Consider the following 16,537-nt stretch of genomic DNA (forward strand, 5'->3'; position numbering starts at 1 on the left):
GGGGGGACCTTGGCAATAGGCAATCTTGGTAAGCTTTGTTGTGAGCATCCTGTTTAGATTCAAAAGAAAGATCCATTAAAAAGAAAAAGGTCATGATAGTATCAAGATAATAGTCTGGTACAGTGCACTTAACACATTCCACTTCCCTAAATCCAGGAAGACAGTGCAAAACCTCTTTTTCTTGTTGATCAAAGAGGAGTCTGGAAGACTCTTCAGCAGAACAAACCAATGATACAAATCAGTGACATCTTGAAAACTACACAGTCTTCCTGACTATGAGTGTCCGAAGCAGGAGCCCTGGAAGAGAGAGGCTGGTTTAGTAATAGGCAGCTGGTACTTAGCCAAATGACGCTGGCCTGTCACAGTGACCCTACCCCCAGCTCTGCCAGGAAAGGAACAGAAGAGCCTTTTCAAGCATTAGTTGCACTTTCCTTATTCTTAAGAGGGCTTTATTCTCTGCTGTTATTTCTTACTTGCCATGCCATTGGGAGGAAGTGGAGATCCAGAGGGCACTGACAGCTACTATAAAAAGTGAGGTAGTCTTTGTAAGTGCAGAAGCCCTAAATCCTTTGGTAACAAAGGAACTCCAAAGATGCAGAAAATAGGTGCTGATTTCAACTTCAGAGCAAGGTAGACATGAGAATTAGGGCCTCCATCACACATTTTCTACCTCCAAGCCAGAAAATGCATCTGTCTAGGAAATAATATAAACCCATATGTCCACATCAATTACACAAAGATATCTGACTATTTCTTAGTCAGAAATTATTATCAAATATAAGTATGAGGCTGGCTTTATGATATTCTTCTCTCTCCTCACCACTCATTTTATTTTCCACAGCATACAAATGAGATTATCTTCCTTTATTGTCACAAGAGTGTCTTATGAAATGCTTTGGGCTAAAAGCTAGCAACTTGAGTTTAGATGAGACATCTAATTCAACCATGTCCTCAGATAAACCAAGTTTCTGAATCCTTGATTCACCTAGCTCATATGTACACAATCCTTTATAAACAGAAGATTTAGAGCTCTGTATCTTGACCTCCTTTCTATTTAGTAGCAGCACCAAAGCCAATTTGGAGTGAAGGGAGGTATTAAATTGCCTTTGGTGCTGCTACTAAATAGAACCCATGTAGGTGAGCTATAAAATCCCACATTTGAAATAAGGGGTCAAGGTGGGGAGCATGTGCATAAAAACAATGATGGTTTTAGGAAGAATCATTATCTACACTCTTGGACAGAGCAGAGTTCAATCTTAAGTCGCACTGAAGTGCCCACCATCAAGGCATATCTGTATTTATTGTTTGTAGAAATAGATCTGATATTTATGGGGAAAACAGAACAGTACATTTTGCATAAGAAAAAATTGTACTTACAGGAGATCTCTCAAAGCTGTCTTAAAGATGATCCGGAGGAACGTCCAACCTCCACTGCCAATATAAATGCCCAGAGCTGCTGCAATACTCCATGACCAGGAAACTCCAAAAAACCGCATGAGGCCAAGGGAGCCAAGCGAAGCAGTGCAAACCCCAATAGTGCGCATTCTAGAGAAGAGTAGTTCAGTGTTAACTACTAGGATGATTTAACATTTCTTTGCACCAACAGCATTTTATGCATACTTGTACAGATGATGATTGCAAAGATGGAGTGGCTGATGGCCGTACAATACAGGCAGGACAAAGGTGAAGCAAGCACAGGAAAACAGCAAGAGAGAATAGAGGGCTACAGGTTTGTCAGAGACAGTAAAAGCTGCATTAATGCCAAGGTAAAACTAGAAAAAGTTTCCAGGAGAAGATATCTGATTGCAAGGGAGTCTGACTGAAGCTGCCACAAAAGATCAGCTTGAAGCTTCAGTAGCTGTACCCTGTGGCATGGTCTGAAATGTGAGATTGCAGACATGCTGCAATAAAGCTCATATCTGCCAGGTCAATTCAAGGTGCTAGGTTTAACTCTGAAACCCTGAAATCACTTGAGTTGACCTGAACAAGACACTTCGTCCTCCTAACAGTAACACCAAGACTGACAACTTAACAGATCCTTCTGCACACTACGTTCAATTCCGACACAATGGCTGAACATACAAGAATTCCCTGTTGTTGACCATTAACTGTGGAGAGCGACTGAACTATAAGCCTACATATGTTTCTAATATGAAAAAAGCCTTATTTTTTTTTCCTGACAAAAGATAAGCTAGTTAAAGATACACTTTATTTTTAGTCTAAAATTCATACCCAGCTCTCAATGGGAGATACCACACAGTTAATTAATGAGTGCCCAAAGAGAAAAATAGGAGAACACAGTTACATAACAAATAGGAAGGAGCAACATGTTCCAGAGAGGCAAGGTTTAGTAAAAGCCAGAAAGACAGGCAGAGCAAAAAGGAACAAAGAAAATCAATGTGAACTTTGCCTGAAAACAGTAAGCTCAGACTCTTTCAGCAAGCTGGTTTCATGCCTTGTAGACAGAGGCCAAAAATCTCTCACATTTTCAAGCACTTTATGAGCACTGAAGGAAGCTTCCTCCACCCCTTAAGGGGTTTTTTTAAACCCAGTTTTAAAAATAATAATTGTGCTCCTTCCTTCAGCTTCAAAATAACATGCAAGCCACTAGCAGACAGGATAGTAAAGCTGCAATATAAATGGGAAAGACAATTCCTCCTCCCCTGAAAACGTCAAAAACAGTGACTCAAACCGAAGTGCTGGCTTTGACATTAAAAGTCCAAAAAAGGTCCTCCCCAGGATACTTGAACAAATGCTTATCCACATGGACCAAGATCATCAAAGTACACACTTTTCTGAGATTAAGACAGCTACAAACAGGACCTGCAGAGTCTGGAATATCTTGGCAGGCCATCTTCAATTCAGTTCCTTATCATATGGTAATAAACCCCCACCAGGCAAGCCATATTTCTGAAAGCTGATTTATAGCACAATTATCCACTCTGAAGCAAGTCTCACTGATGTCAAAGAGGTTTATATCCAGATTACAGCAAACACAACTATTTAGACAAACGCAGCCATTTTAGTGGATGATATGAATTTTTATCTTGGTTTTCAACTCTTATTTTTTAAAAATTAATTTTATATTTTAACTTAATTTTATTGCAAGCTGCTTTAAGAGCCCTTGCTGGACTACTAAGAAAGACCAGAGCTAGTAACAATTTAATTGTAATAAATGGCTTTCCTAACAACAAAGGTATAATTTGCATTACATTATGACATATTTATAGTTACAGGAGTACAGGCTAACTAAATGGTGAAGCGAGCATTTTGCATGGTTCAAGTAATGGAATTTTATGTTTTTAAATGCTCTGTTCTGGATTCTGCGCCACTCGCACCATGGACAGGAAGCTACATTTCCCACCTCTTTAAATTCAGCCATTTTAGTTACATTTGAGAGCTGGAGTAAATAACAATTTTCTTTTTCAAAATAATCTATTGTAACCAGATACTGAATGGATGCTTGGAATTATAGCTGCAACTCAGTATATGTGTGCAACTCAGTATGTATATGCCTTCAATAATTTGTCTGTTGACTTATGGAGGCCCCATCAATTTCTTAGGGTTTTCTATGTGGTTTTGCCAATTCCTTCCTTAGAAATACAGCCTATGGCATCTGGAATTCGCTGGTGGTCTCCCATCAGTCAGGGTTGCTTAGCTTCCAAGATCAGTTGGGGGATCTGGTGCCTTTAGAGTACATAAGAGTACATTCTTAAGCTCTTGGAAAGATAAAAAATTTTAAATGAGTCATCAGTCTTACGATTATATCAAAATGATATCAATGGAATCCACATAAGGAATACTAAGGCTGAATCTACACTGCAGAATTAATGCAGTTCAACACAGCTAACTCACAATCAAAGCATACCCGACAGATGGCCATCTAACCTCTGTTTACAAATTCCAGGATTGCACAGCATTGAGCCATGGCAATTAAACCAATGTCTAACTGCATTATTTCTGCAGTGTAGATTCAGCCTAAGAATACTATCTGGAAGACCAACTTCTCCCATATGAGTCTGTCAGAAATTTGAGAACTTCAGAGGAGGCGCTAATGCATGTCACAACACTTTGTGAGGTTGGTGGGTGCATGAAACAGGTCTCTTGCTGTGATAACATCTTGACTGTGGAACTCCTAACCCAAAGGTGTCATAGTGGTTTCAGCACTGGACTCTGGAGATCAGGGTTTGGTTGACCACTCGAGCATAAAAATGTACAAGGTGATCTTGGGCAAGTCACATTCTCTCAGCCTCAGAGGATGGCAATGACAACCCCTCACTGATTAAACTAGTCAAGAAAAACCTATGATAGGGTCACTTTAGGGTCACCATAAGCAAAAAAAACCCAACATTCTGGAATAGGCTATGGGCAACAGGATTACATTGTTATTTTACACAAGCATTTTTACACTCAAAAGACGTCTGGCAAGCTGCATCAGTATACATTGCCTACGGACAGACATCTGAGTAAAGACACAAAAGTTAGGCAATTATTTTTTTATTTAAAAAGAGTGCACAAACAGATTTTAATACAGACATCTGGACTGAATTCTGTATTAGACTCTGTAAAAGGAGTGGGTGGGAATCAGGGATGGAGAAGCCAATGGTGAGGAATGCTGGGAAGTGGAGCCCAACAATATCTGGAAGGCAGCCTGCCTGCTGTAAAAGCAAAAAGAAATATCTATTCTAATGCCAACATCTTACATAGTAAACAGCATGCAATTTTATTTGAAATCAGGCAATTTAATAACAATTTAATAAATATTATGACAATGATCTGTTTCCATTGCATATTTCACAAAAACAACTTTTCTAGTCCTTAAAACTGTAGGTGGTAGTAACAATATTTGGAATATCTGTACATAAGTCTCTAAAATCCAAGCATATTAGGCAAGCTGCTGAACGTCACAAAGTTTTCATCTTCTCATATAACTGTCTTCTCTTTTCATCGTCCTCCCTGTTCCTAGAAACAATCTGATTTCCCTCTTTTTTTAGTGTTCCAGTCTTCTCATTCTTTTTTTAAAAAATCTTTATCTTGGAAGCACAAATTCCTTAGATTTACACAATTCATTCTGTAAATACTGAAGTTGTGGATGAAGCCCTAATAGTGGAACTGCCACTGCCTTTAGAAAGAACCATACAAGAGATTAAACAGTAAGTGTATAGAGGTAAGGGCATTTTAAGTACATCACTTAAGCAGGTAATATACAAATTCTTCTGGCATAATTTTACAGCAACACATACTGTATTTCCAGATTAAAAGCACGGTTAAATGCCGCAAGGTAAGGAATAGCTTGGCTTGGCCACTGGGCTTGAAGAAAAATTCCTGAGCTCCTCTGAAGACTGAAGACCTCTTAGGAAATGACAGCAGCTCCTTAATCTCCTTTCTATTTACAGCTACAGTTCTAATTAAAAGAGGCCATAAAAACCCATAGTCACACCATGACTATTCATCATTCTTTATCCAAAAGGAGCGATATACATTGCCCCTCCCAGATGCCAAGAGACGTCTGAGAGCCACCTTTCCAGCCACTTGCACTTGGGAGTTGGGGGAAATACAGGGGTCCCCAATACTATCCTTTACAGCATTGATTCCCAGACTTTTATCTTGCAGGTGGTTTTGGACTTCAATGCTCAGAAGCCCCACTCAACTTGGCCAACAGTCAGGAATTTTGGGAGATGGAGTCCAAAACATCTGGAACACCCAAGTTTAGGAACCACTGCTTTAGAGCAGGGGTAGGCAACCTTTTTGAGCCGGGGGACGGGTTGCTGTCCCTCAGACAACTGGGGGGCCAAAGCCAAAAAATAAATAATTAAATAATTTAATTTTTTTTAAAATAAATAAATAAAAAATAAGGACTGCCTCGTACTCTCCTCATGCAACACCTTTCAAAACGCAGTTCTCCCAAAACCATTCACAGCCTCAGAAGTTGTAGTCTTCCTTCTTTTTCCTCCTCCTCTCTCTTCCTCCTCCCTTTTCCTTCTTCCTCCTCTTCCTCTCTGTTTTCCTCTTCCTCCCCTTCTTCCTTCTCTGCTTCCTTCATCTCTCGTTCTCTTCCTTCCTCCCCTTTTCTCTTCTTCTCCTCCCCCTTCTTCTTCCTTTCCCCTTTTCCTCCTCCTCTTCCTTTTTTCCTCCCCTCCTTCCCCCTTCTTCCATCTCTTTCCTATTCTTCCTCCTCCTCCTCCTCCCTTTTCCTCCCTTTCTTCCTTCTCCTCCTCCCTCTTCTTCTCATTCCTCTTCCTCCACTTTCCTCTTTTTCCTCTCTCTTCCCTCTGGAGAGAGAGGTCTGGCAGAGGAAAGGCCGCGAGGGAGCCCAGGACAGCGGCCTGCCAGGTCCTGGGCTCCATCGCAGCCTTTCCTCCGCCAGACCTCCCAAAAATGGCACCCGGAGCAGCACTGAAGCTACAGAGGGGGTGGCAATCGGCGGCAGGGCCGGGCTGGGGCCGGTCCCAAGGCCTCGCTGGGCCGGATCCAGACCACGGGCTGTAGGTTGCCGACCCCTGCTTTAGAGGAATGGCTCTGTCTGCAACATAGCCATGCAAAGATGATTGTATAAGGAAGGTGGAGCAAAACAAGGAGAAACCACCCCACAATAACAACTGCAGCCATTCTTGCAGACTGCTTAAGTGTGATCTCACTCAGCAGTTACATTTTTGCTAAGGATATTTCAGAGCCCCTGAGTGAGATCTAGGTACACAACAGCATTCCAAACATTAGGGATATTACATGTAGGGATGTAAGGGACTCAGTTCACAGTCCACAAAGGCAGCATGTTTGGGAGAGTTTGGAGCCACTGGCCTGTGACCTGCTGCACTGTTCTGTCCTTAACTGGCCTCTTTGTCAGAAGCAGAGCTGGCAGTAAGAATCACAGAGCCCTCTAATTTTCTGCCTCAGAGCCAAGCTCCACCACTGCCAGCCTCAGTCTTAGGCATGTGTCTGCAACTTTCTCTGTGCTCCTTCTCCTGCCCGTGCCCACTGTGGCGCTCCACCTGGCCTCAATTAAGTTTGGCTCACAAAGATGCCATGCTGAAGGCACCACTAGGCCATGTTTTGAAAATGTGAAGCAACAGATAAGACTCTTTCAGCAGCAGCCTCTCAATCTGAAGAGTTCAAAATGGTTTACTCTCTCCCTGCCTTAAATAACCAATCCATGTGGGGGGGGGGGGGGGGCAGTCTGTTGTTTGAAGACAGAACTAGAAATTCCCCAGCCGCAGCTCCCCCCCCCCCCCCCAATTATCACAGCAGACAATTAGAACTGCTCCTCCAATTATGACGAATGAGGATTTCAAAGATAATTTACAAACATCCGGCTCACTGGATCAGGTGGGAGGTTTTATCTTTTCTGGAAAACTGTCTTCCACTTGTAGAGAAGAAATTTTCACACTCCCTGTTTCCATTTAATAAACTAAAAAAAGTCATTTTACAAGCCAAAGAACTGCCACAATTTGTTGCAAGCTAACACACAGCTCTATATGAAAACCAGTATTGTGCATTCTATCCTAGCCAATTCTTGATGAGATAAATAAGTCAGTATGATTATGATAGTTAAGAGTATTGGAGCTGAACCAGGAATAAGAATTATTACTTATTATCTACTTATTTCTTATCTGTCTCTTCCAATGGATCAAGGCAAGGAACAAAAAATTAAAGTACTGTAACAAATATACACATAACACAAATACAGAATGAGTTAAGCGAACATAACATCAAATTATTGTTATGGTTATTGGTTGAGCATTCCTAAAGACCTGAAATTCTCCAAAATCTGAAACTGTTTCAAGGGTGGTTGTGGTAATGGCAACTTTGCTTTCTGATGGTTTGGCGTTTATAAAATTTGTTTCATGCCTAAAATTATTAAATATACTGTGTGCAGTTTCCTTCAGGCTATGGGTAAAGGTATATATGAAACATAAATAAATTTCATGTTTAGACTTCTAAGTCCCATCTCCAAGGTATCTCATTATGTATAGGCAAATATGCCAAAATTCAAAAAAAGAAAAATCTGAAACGCTTCTGGTCCCACACATTTCAGATAAGGGACACTCAACTTGTATGATTATAGGAAGAATTAAGACCACATTTCTGCTCATGATTTAGCTGACTGAGTGATCTAGAGTGAGTCATTAGATTAACCTATGTCACAGGATTATTATGTGGGTAAAATAAGTTGACCTCTATGTATACCAGCACCTTGAGCTCTTTGGACAAAAGACAGTGTACAAGTACATCACAGGCTATTATGGTCAATGATTAGAAAATACACACATCTCCTATTCGTAGCAGTCCAAGTATCTATTATGCTTCACTTCCCCATCTATTGTTGAGCTTCACTGTATTAGAGTATGAACTTACTGGCTTTTCTATTTGAAGCAGATCACTGCTTATCCACCCAAATCGGGAGAAAACATTTCATTCCAAATGCAATTTCTTCAGTGCAGCAAATAAATAAATAAATAAATAAAAATAAGGGCCTGTTCACAAAAATTGTCCATGTTGTGTGAGCAGATTACAGCCCTCTTCAATAGAATACTAAAACCTGGGAACACCCAGTGAGATTTACTGTCAGTGAGCTCAGAGCAACAGGGAGAAACAACTTCAGACAATGCACAGAAGAGAAAGGGGACAACAAAGACAAATATCGCATTGTGCACTAAGGGGGACTTTCCCCTTCCTGAAATGTTTTGTTTTTCATATTGTTGCACTCCATTTTTATTGTTGCACTCATAATTTCACTTGTATGCTGCCTTGGAAGGACCTGAGAGTTGTACTTACGGAATTCACTGCCACGGGCTTTTTTCTTCAGGGCTGCTTGGTATTCTTGATCAGTTTGGCTTGTTTTTCATTTGTGCCACATCATTTTGGCAAAGGGAATATCTGCTGCTTGCAGTGAATCACTGAGCTAGTCAGGCACCAGGGTGATTAACTACACAACATTGTAAGTAGCTGGCCAGTCTCATAGAGCTCAAAAATCAGAGCAATAAAATCGGGAATTATATGTGGGAGCACTTTGAAGAAGTTTGACAGAGAGAAACCAGGAAGGCTGCAACAATACCAAAAGAGCAGTGCGCAGTATGGTCGCAGAAGGAATGACTCAGGGAGCTGGGGATGTTTAGCCTGGAGAAGAGAAGGTTAAGAGGTGATATGATAGACCTGTTTAAATATTTGAAAGGAAGTCATATTGAGGAGGGAGCAAGCTTGTTTTCTGCTGCTCCAGAGACTAGGACCCGGAGCAATGGATGCAAGCTACAGGAAAAGAGATTCCACCTCAACATTAGGAGGAACTTTCTGACAGTAAGGGCTGTTCGACAGTGGAACACATTCCCTCCGAGTGTAGTGGAGTCTCCCTCCATGGAGGTCTTCAAACGGAGGCTGGATGGCCATCTGTTGGGGAATGCTTTGATTTGGATTTCCTGCATGGCAGGAGGTTGGACTGGATGGCCCTTGTGGTCTCTTCCAACTCTATGATTCTAAGGAGCTGTTGCAGTGATAACCAAAGTCTCTGCCTGATGATACAGCAAATGGAAGCTGGTATGCCTGCTGGAAGAAAAAGTCCAAAGGTCCACGATCTAACTGTCCACACCAGTCACCAAGAAAGATGAAAAATGTTTGGTCAGAGCAAGAAGCACTTCTGGAAAGATGACAAGGGCTGCATCTGCACAACAGAAATAATCCAGTTTTTGACACCATTTTAACTGCCATGGCTCAATGCTATGGAATTCTGGGATTTGTAGTTTGTTGAAAGATCAAAGCTTTCTGACAGAGGAACTACAGTTCCTAGAATTCCACAGCATTGAGCCATAGCAGTTGAAGTGCTGTCAAACTGGATTATTTCTGCAGTGCGAATGCAGCCAGGAAGAAGCAATTCTAAGCAAGAGGAAGAGAACCATATGCAGAAGATGGGAACATGGAAGAATGTTATATACAGGAACAAAGTAATCGGGCACTAAGAATGGTCTTTGGAGTTGTGCAAGAATTCCAGGGCCATTCCATAGGCAATGCCTGTGCAGCCCTGGAACAGCAACAACTGCCCTTTGTTCAATGTAGGGCAAGTATGGCCCTCCAGACGGTGTCATATTGTTATTCCCACCAGCCCTAGCCAGAATGAACAATCATGGAGGAGGACTGGAATGGCTTTCCAAGAACAACTGGAAGGCTACACGTTCTCCACTTTCTATGGAGCACAAAGGAGGACTGAGGGGTTCTATGTGTGGAAGGAGTCCTGCAGCTGCCCCTGTGAGGTATGTGGCAGTAACTGACCATTTCCTATTGAGAAAGACAGAGGCAGCATTTTGCCATCCCAGCCACTTGGGGATGCCATCCCAGCCACAGTGGGTGTGGTGTCCTGGTGCACCTAAGAAAACTCAACAAGATTTTAAAAGTTCTCTGATCATTAGCACTTACTGCTAAACCACATGGAAAAGTTATACTGCCAGACATAGCACTGAATATATTTCTACCACGAGGTCCTATTTAAGGAGATGATGGACCTGGGGGGGGGTGTGGTATTTTTGTCACTCTTTTCTTTTGAAAGTCATGGCTTAAGAAGAGAGAGCATACTGGAAGTGAATGACCGGCAAGGCAGATGGTGGCATTGGGAAAGACTTGAGATTCTTGGAACTGGGTCTAATCTTCTGTGTTGAAAGACTTCTGGAAGTAGATGGGATGCATGTCACAAGGACTAGGTAGACTTGACATTAGTGTGAATCCTGCTATTCTGGTCAAGAGAGGGTTTTAAACCCTATCCTGCAAGGCAGTGGTCCCCAAACTGTGCCCTTTAAGAGATTTTGGACTTCAGCTCCCAGAAGCCTCAGCCATGCTGGCCAATAGTCTGGGATTCTGAGCACTGAAGTCCAAAATCCCTTAAAGAACACAGTTTGGGGGACCACTGCTGCAAAACATAAGTGGCAGCAGCAGTGAAATCCTATATCAGTGATTCCCAAACTTTGGTCCTCCAGGTGTTATGGACTTCAACTCCCAGAAGCCCTAGCCAGCTTGGCCAGCAGTCAAAAATTCTGGAAGCTAAAGTCCAAAACATCTGGAGAACCAAAGTTTGGGAACCATTGTCCTAGATGATAACTTAATGTTGTATACTAAGGATAGGAAAGTGCAAGGAACCAGAACAGCACTGTATGACGCACTATTATGCAAAAAACAAAAACAAAACGTAAGAGTGCAATTACAGCCTTTGGACTACTGCATAGGGACTGAAGGCTATAATTCATTCTAACACAGACCAAACAGAAGGTGATGTACAGAGGCCTGAATTGGTCTGGACAAAGGTGCCAGGCCTGATAATCAGTCTTATGTCTCAAGGCCTGTGACTATGAAAAATGCCCCCAAAATGGGAGTAGGGGACAGAAGTGTCCAGAAATCCACTTGTGACTTTGAAAAATTAGTTTCTTTCATGTTAGATGAAGGGAGACCTTACTAACTATTTAAGATGTGATTCGTCACACCTAGAAGAGAAAATTCACCCTTTATGGTTGTGGGCTGCAAAACCAGCCTTGGGGCCACGTGGCACTTGGTCCATCCTGGGCCAAAATCCAATTGTTTGTTGTCGTGCCCACCCTATTATTAAATGCATGTAACAAAATCATGAATCAACATATGAAGGATGATTGTGTGCATCTGGGTAAAAATAAAAGGCTAGGAATTTATAGCAACATCATTTGAGTCCACTAAACACGGCCAAGGCAGCCCAAAGACTTTGGTGATGCCATCCTTCATCAGATTACTATATTGTTAGAAAATTTAGTAATAGAAGTTTCCAACTACCTTGAAATTTACTAGAATGTCTCACTTTTCTGACAATTTACTCCTGAAGAGTTAACAGAAGATACACAGGGACCAGTTATCCTCAACATGATTCTCACAAACAGCGAAAAATTGGTTGATGAGGTGAAAGTAATGGGAACTTTGGTTCTTAAAGAGAAGTGGCAACATCATTTTAAGTGTCATAATTGTGAAGAAGGTGAAAGTCGAGTCAGAGGTATTCCCTGGACTTCAGGGAAAATGACTTCAATAAGGTTAAAGAAGATACAGGGTTTGATCTAATGCGTAGAAATACCTCAGGAGAAATAGCTCCTTTTAGAGAATTTTAAAACCAGCTGGATCATCATCCATCAATAGTAAATTTCCTATATCAACAAAAGACTGGAGTAGACAACCTTCAAGATCTCTTTCTATCGTGATTGTAAGAAGTAGTGGTGATGACTACTACAATTCTTTAAAATATTTGACAAGTTCATGGAAGATAACTTAGTAATTACCTGACAAAACAGTGACATGGACCTTCCATTCTCAGATGCAGTATATTTCTAAATACCAGACCTGAGGTTCCAGGGACAGAGTTTACCTTCACATCCTGTTTGTAACATTCCAAGGAGAATCTGTCTAAACACTGTTAAGAAGCAGAACACTTGGCCAGAGGACATTTAATTCGGTCCAGCAAAGCTCTTCTTATGCTCCTAAGAAAATACTGCAGATATTTTCAAAGTCATGCAGGATTTCTCCAGTTCCGGTAATTAGCAAACCAACCACCAAGCTGATGATATTTTCCCATATAAGAATGTTTCTCCCAGCAAAGACATCTGAAACAGAACCAAATCTGGTACTGGTTGCAACTCAGGGCTATTGAATGAATTTTGTCACCATACTTCATGAAGGGGAGGGCAGGCCCAGTCCCAGAGTACCCAGAATTTATGACATATGAGGAAAGGTTGGAAGAACCAAGTTTGTTTAGCTTAGGGAAAAGACAGCTAAAGCAGTACATGATATCAGTTTGCAAATATCTAGACTGCAATAAAGATGACATGGAACTGTTCACTTGAGTCACATGGGAAGGACAAGAATCAAGTCAAGGCACAGCAGATTTAGACAGGCTCACAGGATATGTTTTTGAAGCATAAATAGTTGGACAATGGAATGGGATACTAAAGGAGGTGTGAAATCCACTGGTTCCAAGTATTTTAAAAAGGAGATGAATATTTACCAAAGAAAGGAATGTCCCTGCAGATATAAGTGACAGCTCCCTCCCAAAAACACTAAACAATGGTCTTCTGATCCCTTCAAGTAACAAGACGACCCCCCTATTCTACACTTGCACCACATAAAGTGAGAACACAGAGTTCTGCTACTTAGAAAGCTTGTCACAGATACACAGCCATATAATATGCTAAAGCAATACACATGATATCAAGTCTCACTGGTCACAGAGCCTCCAGCCTCAGCTTGCCAGGGGTGATGACACTATCACACCTTTCAAAGCACAACTTGTCTGAGCCAGCTAGCAGATGACAAGGAATAGTAGGATGGGAAAATATTTCCTTGCTCTTAGAAGGATAAGCTACTGTCTCCCAGTAACTAACCTGTAAGCAGTTCTCTCCTTCCCTCCTCAGCTCCATTTTCCAAACTGTACCCAGTGCAGACTTACACTACAGGGCATGTTCTGCTTTCAAGGGAAAACTTGAGACTAAGGGCCGAAACAGACGGCCCTTTTGCGCTGCCTTCTGGGTGGCTTGGGAGCACAGCATTTACACGCCGCACACTCCCAAGCATACCAGAAGCCATCTGGAAGCTTTGACAGCTGTTTACATGGCGCTGGCTTCATGATGATCAGCAGCGCGGCAGTTCACATTGCCAGTGTGTCATGAAGCTGGCTTCCGGGCACAGTGTGGCTGCAAAGCCAGCTTTTTGTACCCTGAAAAAGGAGCAGCTCTTTGCCGCTCCTTTTTTGGGCAGCTTCAAGGCAGATTGGGGCCGCAGCCTGTAGTTGCAGTGGCCCCAATCCACCTACAGAAGGGGCAGCTTCAAGCAGAAATAATCCAGTTTGAAACCACTTTAACTGCCTAGGCTCAGTGCTGGGGAATCCTGGGAAATTGTAGTTTATTGTGGCAGTAGAGCTCTCTGACAGGGAAGGCTAAATGGCTCACAAAACTACAGTTCCCAGAATTCCCTAGTGTTGAGCCAGGGCCATTAAAGCGGTCCCAAACTGGATTAATTCTGCAGTGTGTTTTGAACCTATGACATATATGCAATCAACCCAATCAGCAAGCCCTAGTCCTAAGATTGCTCAATGAAGAGAGGCAGCGGAGCGGGACATGACTTAGTCAAGCCTGCTCTTCTGACTAAATAGCAAAAGATTAAAAGACAAACAAACCTTGTTTTATCAAGCAGAAGATACTTGCTCAAGAATCAAGGTCTGCAGGAGGAGAACTGAGCTCTGCAGGACAGGCCCTGCTGTATAGCCCACAATTCAGCACAATGTGCAAAGACCACATGGGAGAGGGCCTTCTCAGCTGTGGCTCATTGGCTGTGGAGAGCCCTTTCCCTTGGAGGGCCAATTGGCACCAGTGTTGCCTTGTTTTGGGCACCAAACCAAACCGTGGCTTTTTATTAAAGCTTTTGGGGACTCATTTATATACACGCACATGGCTTTAAACTGTTGCAGTTTTAAGGTGGTTTTCCATTTATTTTAATTGCTGCTGTGTTTTTTAATTATTCATATTAAATTATAATTTAAATTATATTAAAGTTATTATTATATTATAATAATAATAACTACAGTGACAACAACATTGATGTGTATTTTAACTGATTAGCTTGTTTGTTAATCTTTGTTGTTCCTCACCTCTATTCATAAGGAAAGGTGGGTAAGAAATAGTCGTAGTAGTAGTAGTAGTAGTATTTCTTACCCATCTCTCTCCACAAATCAAGGCAGGGAACAACAACCATTAACAGACAAACAACATCAGCTAAAATACAAATCAGTTTAAAAGGGCAAATAAGATACACACACATTAGAACAATCCACATTTAAAATTCATCTTGTTCCTATTTTAAACTGGAAGTGCTTTACATGTTTTATATGTGTATGCTGTCCTGAGATATTATGACAAGCTCATCTGTGGAGCTGCTTTTTAAAGGTCTAAGGTCCAAAACCCACTGCAGAAAAATCCAGTCTGAGACCGCTTTAACTGCCCTGGCTCAATGCTAGGGGATTCTGGGAATTGGAGTTTTGTGAGACATTGAGCCTTCTGTGTCAGAGAGAGCTCTGGTGTCACCATAAGGTTCAATCCCCAGGGTCCCTAGCACTGAGCCAGGGCAGTCAAACCGGTCTTAAACTGGATTTTTCTGCAGTGGGTTTTGGACCTAAGTCAAGATGACCCCATATCCGCCACACTTCCTCAAAACCACCCCAATGATGACTGGCACGTGGTCCTGACATCTATCCTCTTCCTCCCAGTGACCTATGGCCTCCCCACATGGCAAACAACCTCCCCCTCGCCTTAAAAAACCCTCAGCCCTTTCATTTTATGGGGGCACCGACCATCACTGTGTGCGCGTTTGGACCAGGTTTGTGTGGATTTGCGGTTACCTCTTGAATTTCTCACAGGGTTTTCTCAGGCAAGGAAGACTCAGAGGTATTTTTTGCCAGTTCCTTCCTCTGAAATATAGCCTACAGCACCTGGGATTCACTGGTGGTCTCCCATCCAAGTGCTAACCAGAGCTGACCCTGCTTAGCTTCCAAGATCAGACAGGGAGCAGGTGCCTTTTGGAAGAGTACTTTGGCCCACTATGCCAGAGCAGAGCCTTGGACTATGACTCTGGAGACCAGGGTTTGGAAACCCACTGAGTGACCTTGGGCCAAGTCACACTCTCTCAGCCTCCTCAGGGGAAGGCAATGGTGGCAAACCCCCTGTGAACAAATCTTGCCAAGAAAACCCCACGACAGGTTCGCCTTGGGGTCGCCATAGGTCTCAAAGGACTTGAAGGCACACAACAACAAGACTAGACGCCACAGATAGATAGATAGATAGATAGATATCCCTCACTGGCCTTTTCTTCAGCCCCCTTCAGCTCCGTTGCCAGGGCGACGCCGCCACTCCCCCTCCCCGTTGCCAAGGGAACGCCACAGCTCCTTCCCTCTTCCCCCCAGGCCCAGTTCCACGGTTGCCAAGGTAACGCCACTTACTCCCCCTCCCCCGGGGTAAAACGGCCGTTCCATACCTCGCGCTCCCAACCGTCACCTTCCGCGCGTCTTCTTCACCTTACCACCGCCGCTTGACGAAGCTCCTCCCCCTCAGCTCATAGGGCCAAGGGGAGGGGGCGGAGCCTAGGGAGGAAGAAGCCCCGCCTCCAGCTACATTTAGGGCGAGGGCAGGAGAAACCAAAGCCATAGAGATGGCGAAGGAGAGAAGGGCAGAGAAGGGGTCATCATAGAGAGCGCGGGGGGCCGTTCCCTGAGGCCTCACGGGAAGGTGGCGGTATACGACGCAGAGCCTGTGGCTGTCATAATAAGAGAGCGGAAGGCTTTTCTTCGCCGCCTCTGACGTCGTCACGCGCGCTCCTTCAATTACCTGGGAGCCCGTTTGTGACGTCAGAGGCTCCATCTGACACGGCTTTTACTGCCGCTGTTCACTGCTATGGAACTCTGGGAGTTGTAGTTGTTGTTTTGCGAGACCTTTAGCCCTCTCTGTCAGACAGCTGTGGCGCCACGAGAAACTACAATTCCCAGAGTTCAGTAGCACGGAGCCAT

The 16,537-nt window shown here is 43.0% G+C and overlaps 1 protein-coding gene across 5 annotated transcripts in view; it reads right to left on the reverse strand.

The window, feature by feature from the left end:
- Positions 1-16,311, reverse strand: part of SLC27A1 (solute carrier family 27 member 1) — a 40,339-nt gene extending 24,028 nt beyond the window's left edge. For 2 of the 5 annotated variants that reach the window (XM_089483099.1, XM_089483064.1), the window contains exons 1-2: positions 16,009-16,311; positions 1,378-1,545 (exon numbers count right to left, since the gene is read on the reverse strand). In XM_089483099.1, the coding sequence (XP_089339225.1) occupies positions 1,378-1,544 (167 nt within the window). In that variant the 5' untranslated portion in view covers position 1,545; positions 16,009-16,311. The other 3 variants (XM_089483091.1, XM_089483074.1, XM_089483082.1) reach the window with 3 other exon arrangements.
- Positions 16,312-16,537: the final 226 nt, after the last annotated feature.

The sequence above is a fragment of the Sceloporus occidentalis genome, unplaced genomic scaffold, assembly GCF_023333645.1.
Source record: "Sceloporus occidentalis isolate IW3139 unplaced genomic scaffold, rSceOcc1.0.p SCAF_1, whole genome shotgun sequence".
In the NCBI taxonomy this organism is placed as follows: domain Eukaryota; kingdom Metazoa; phylum Chordata; class Lepidosauria; order Squamata; family Phrynosomatidae; genus Sceloporus; species Sceloporus occidentalis.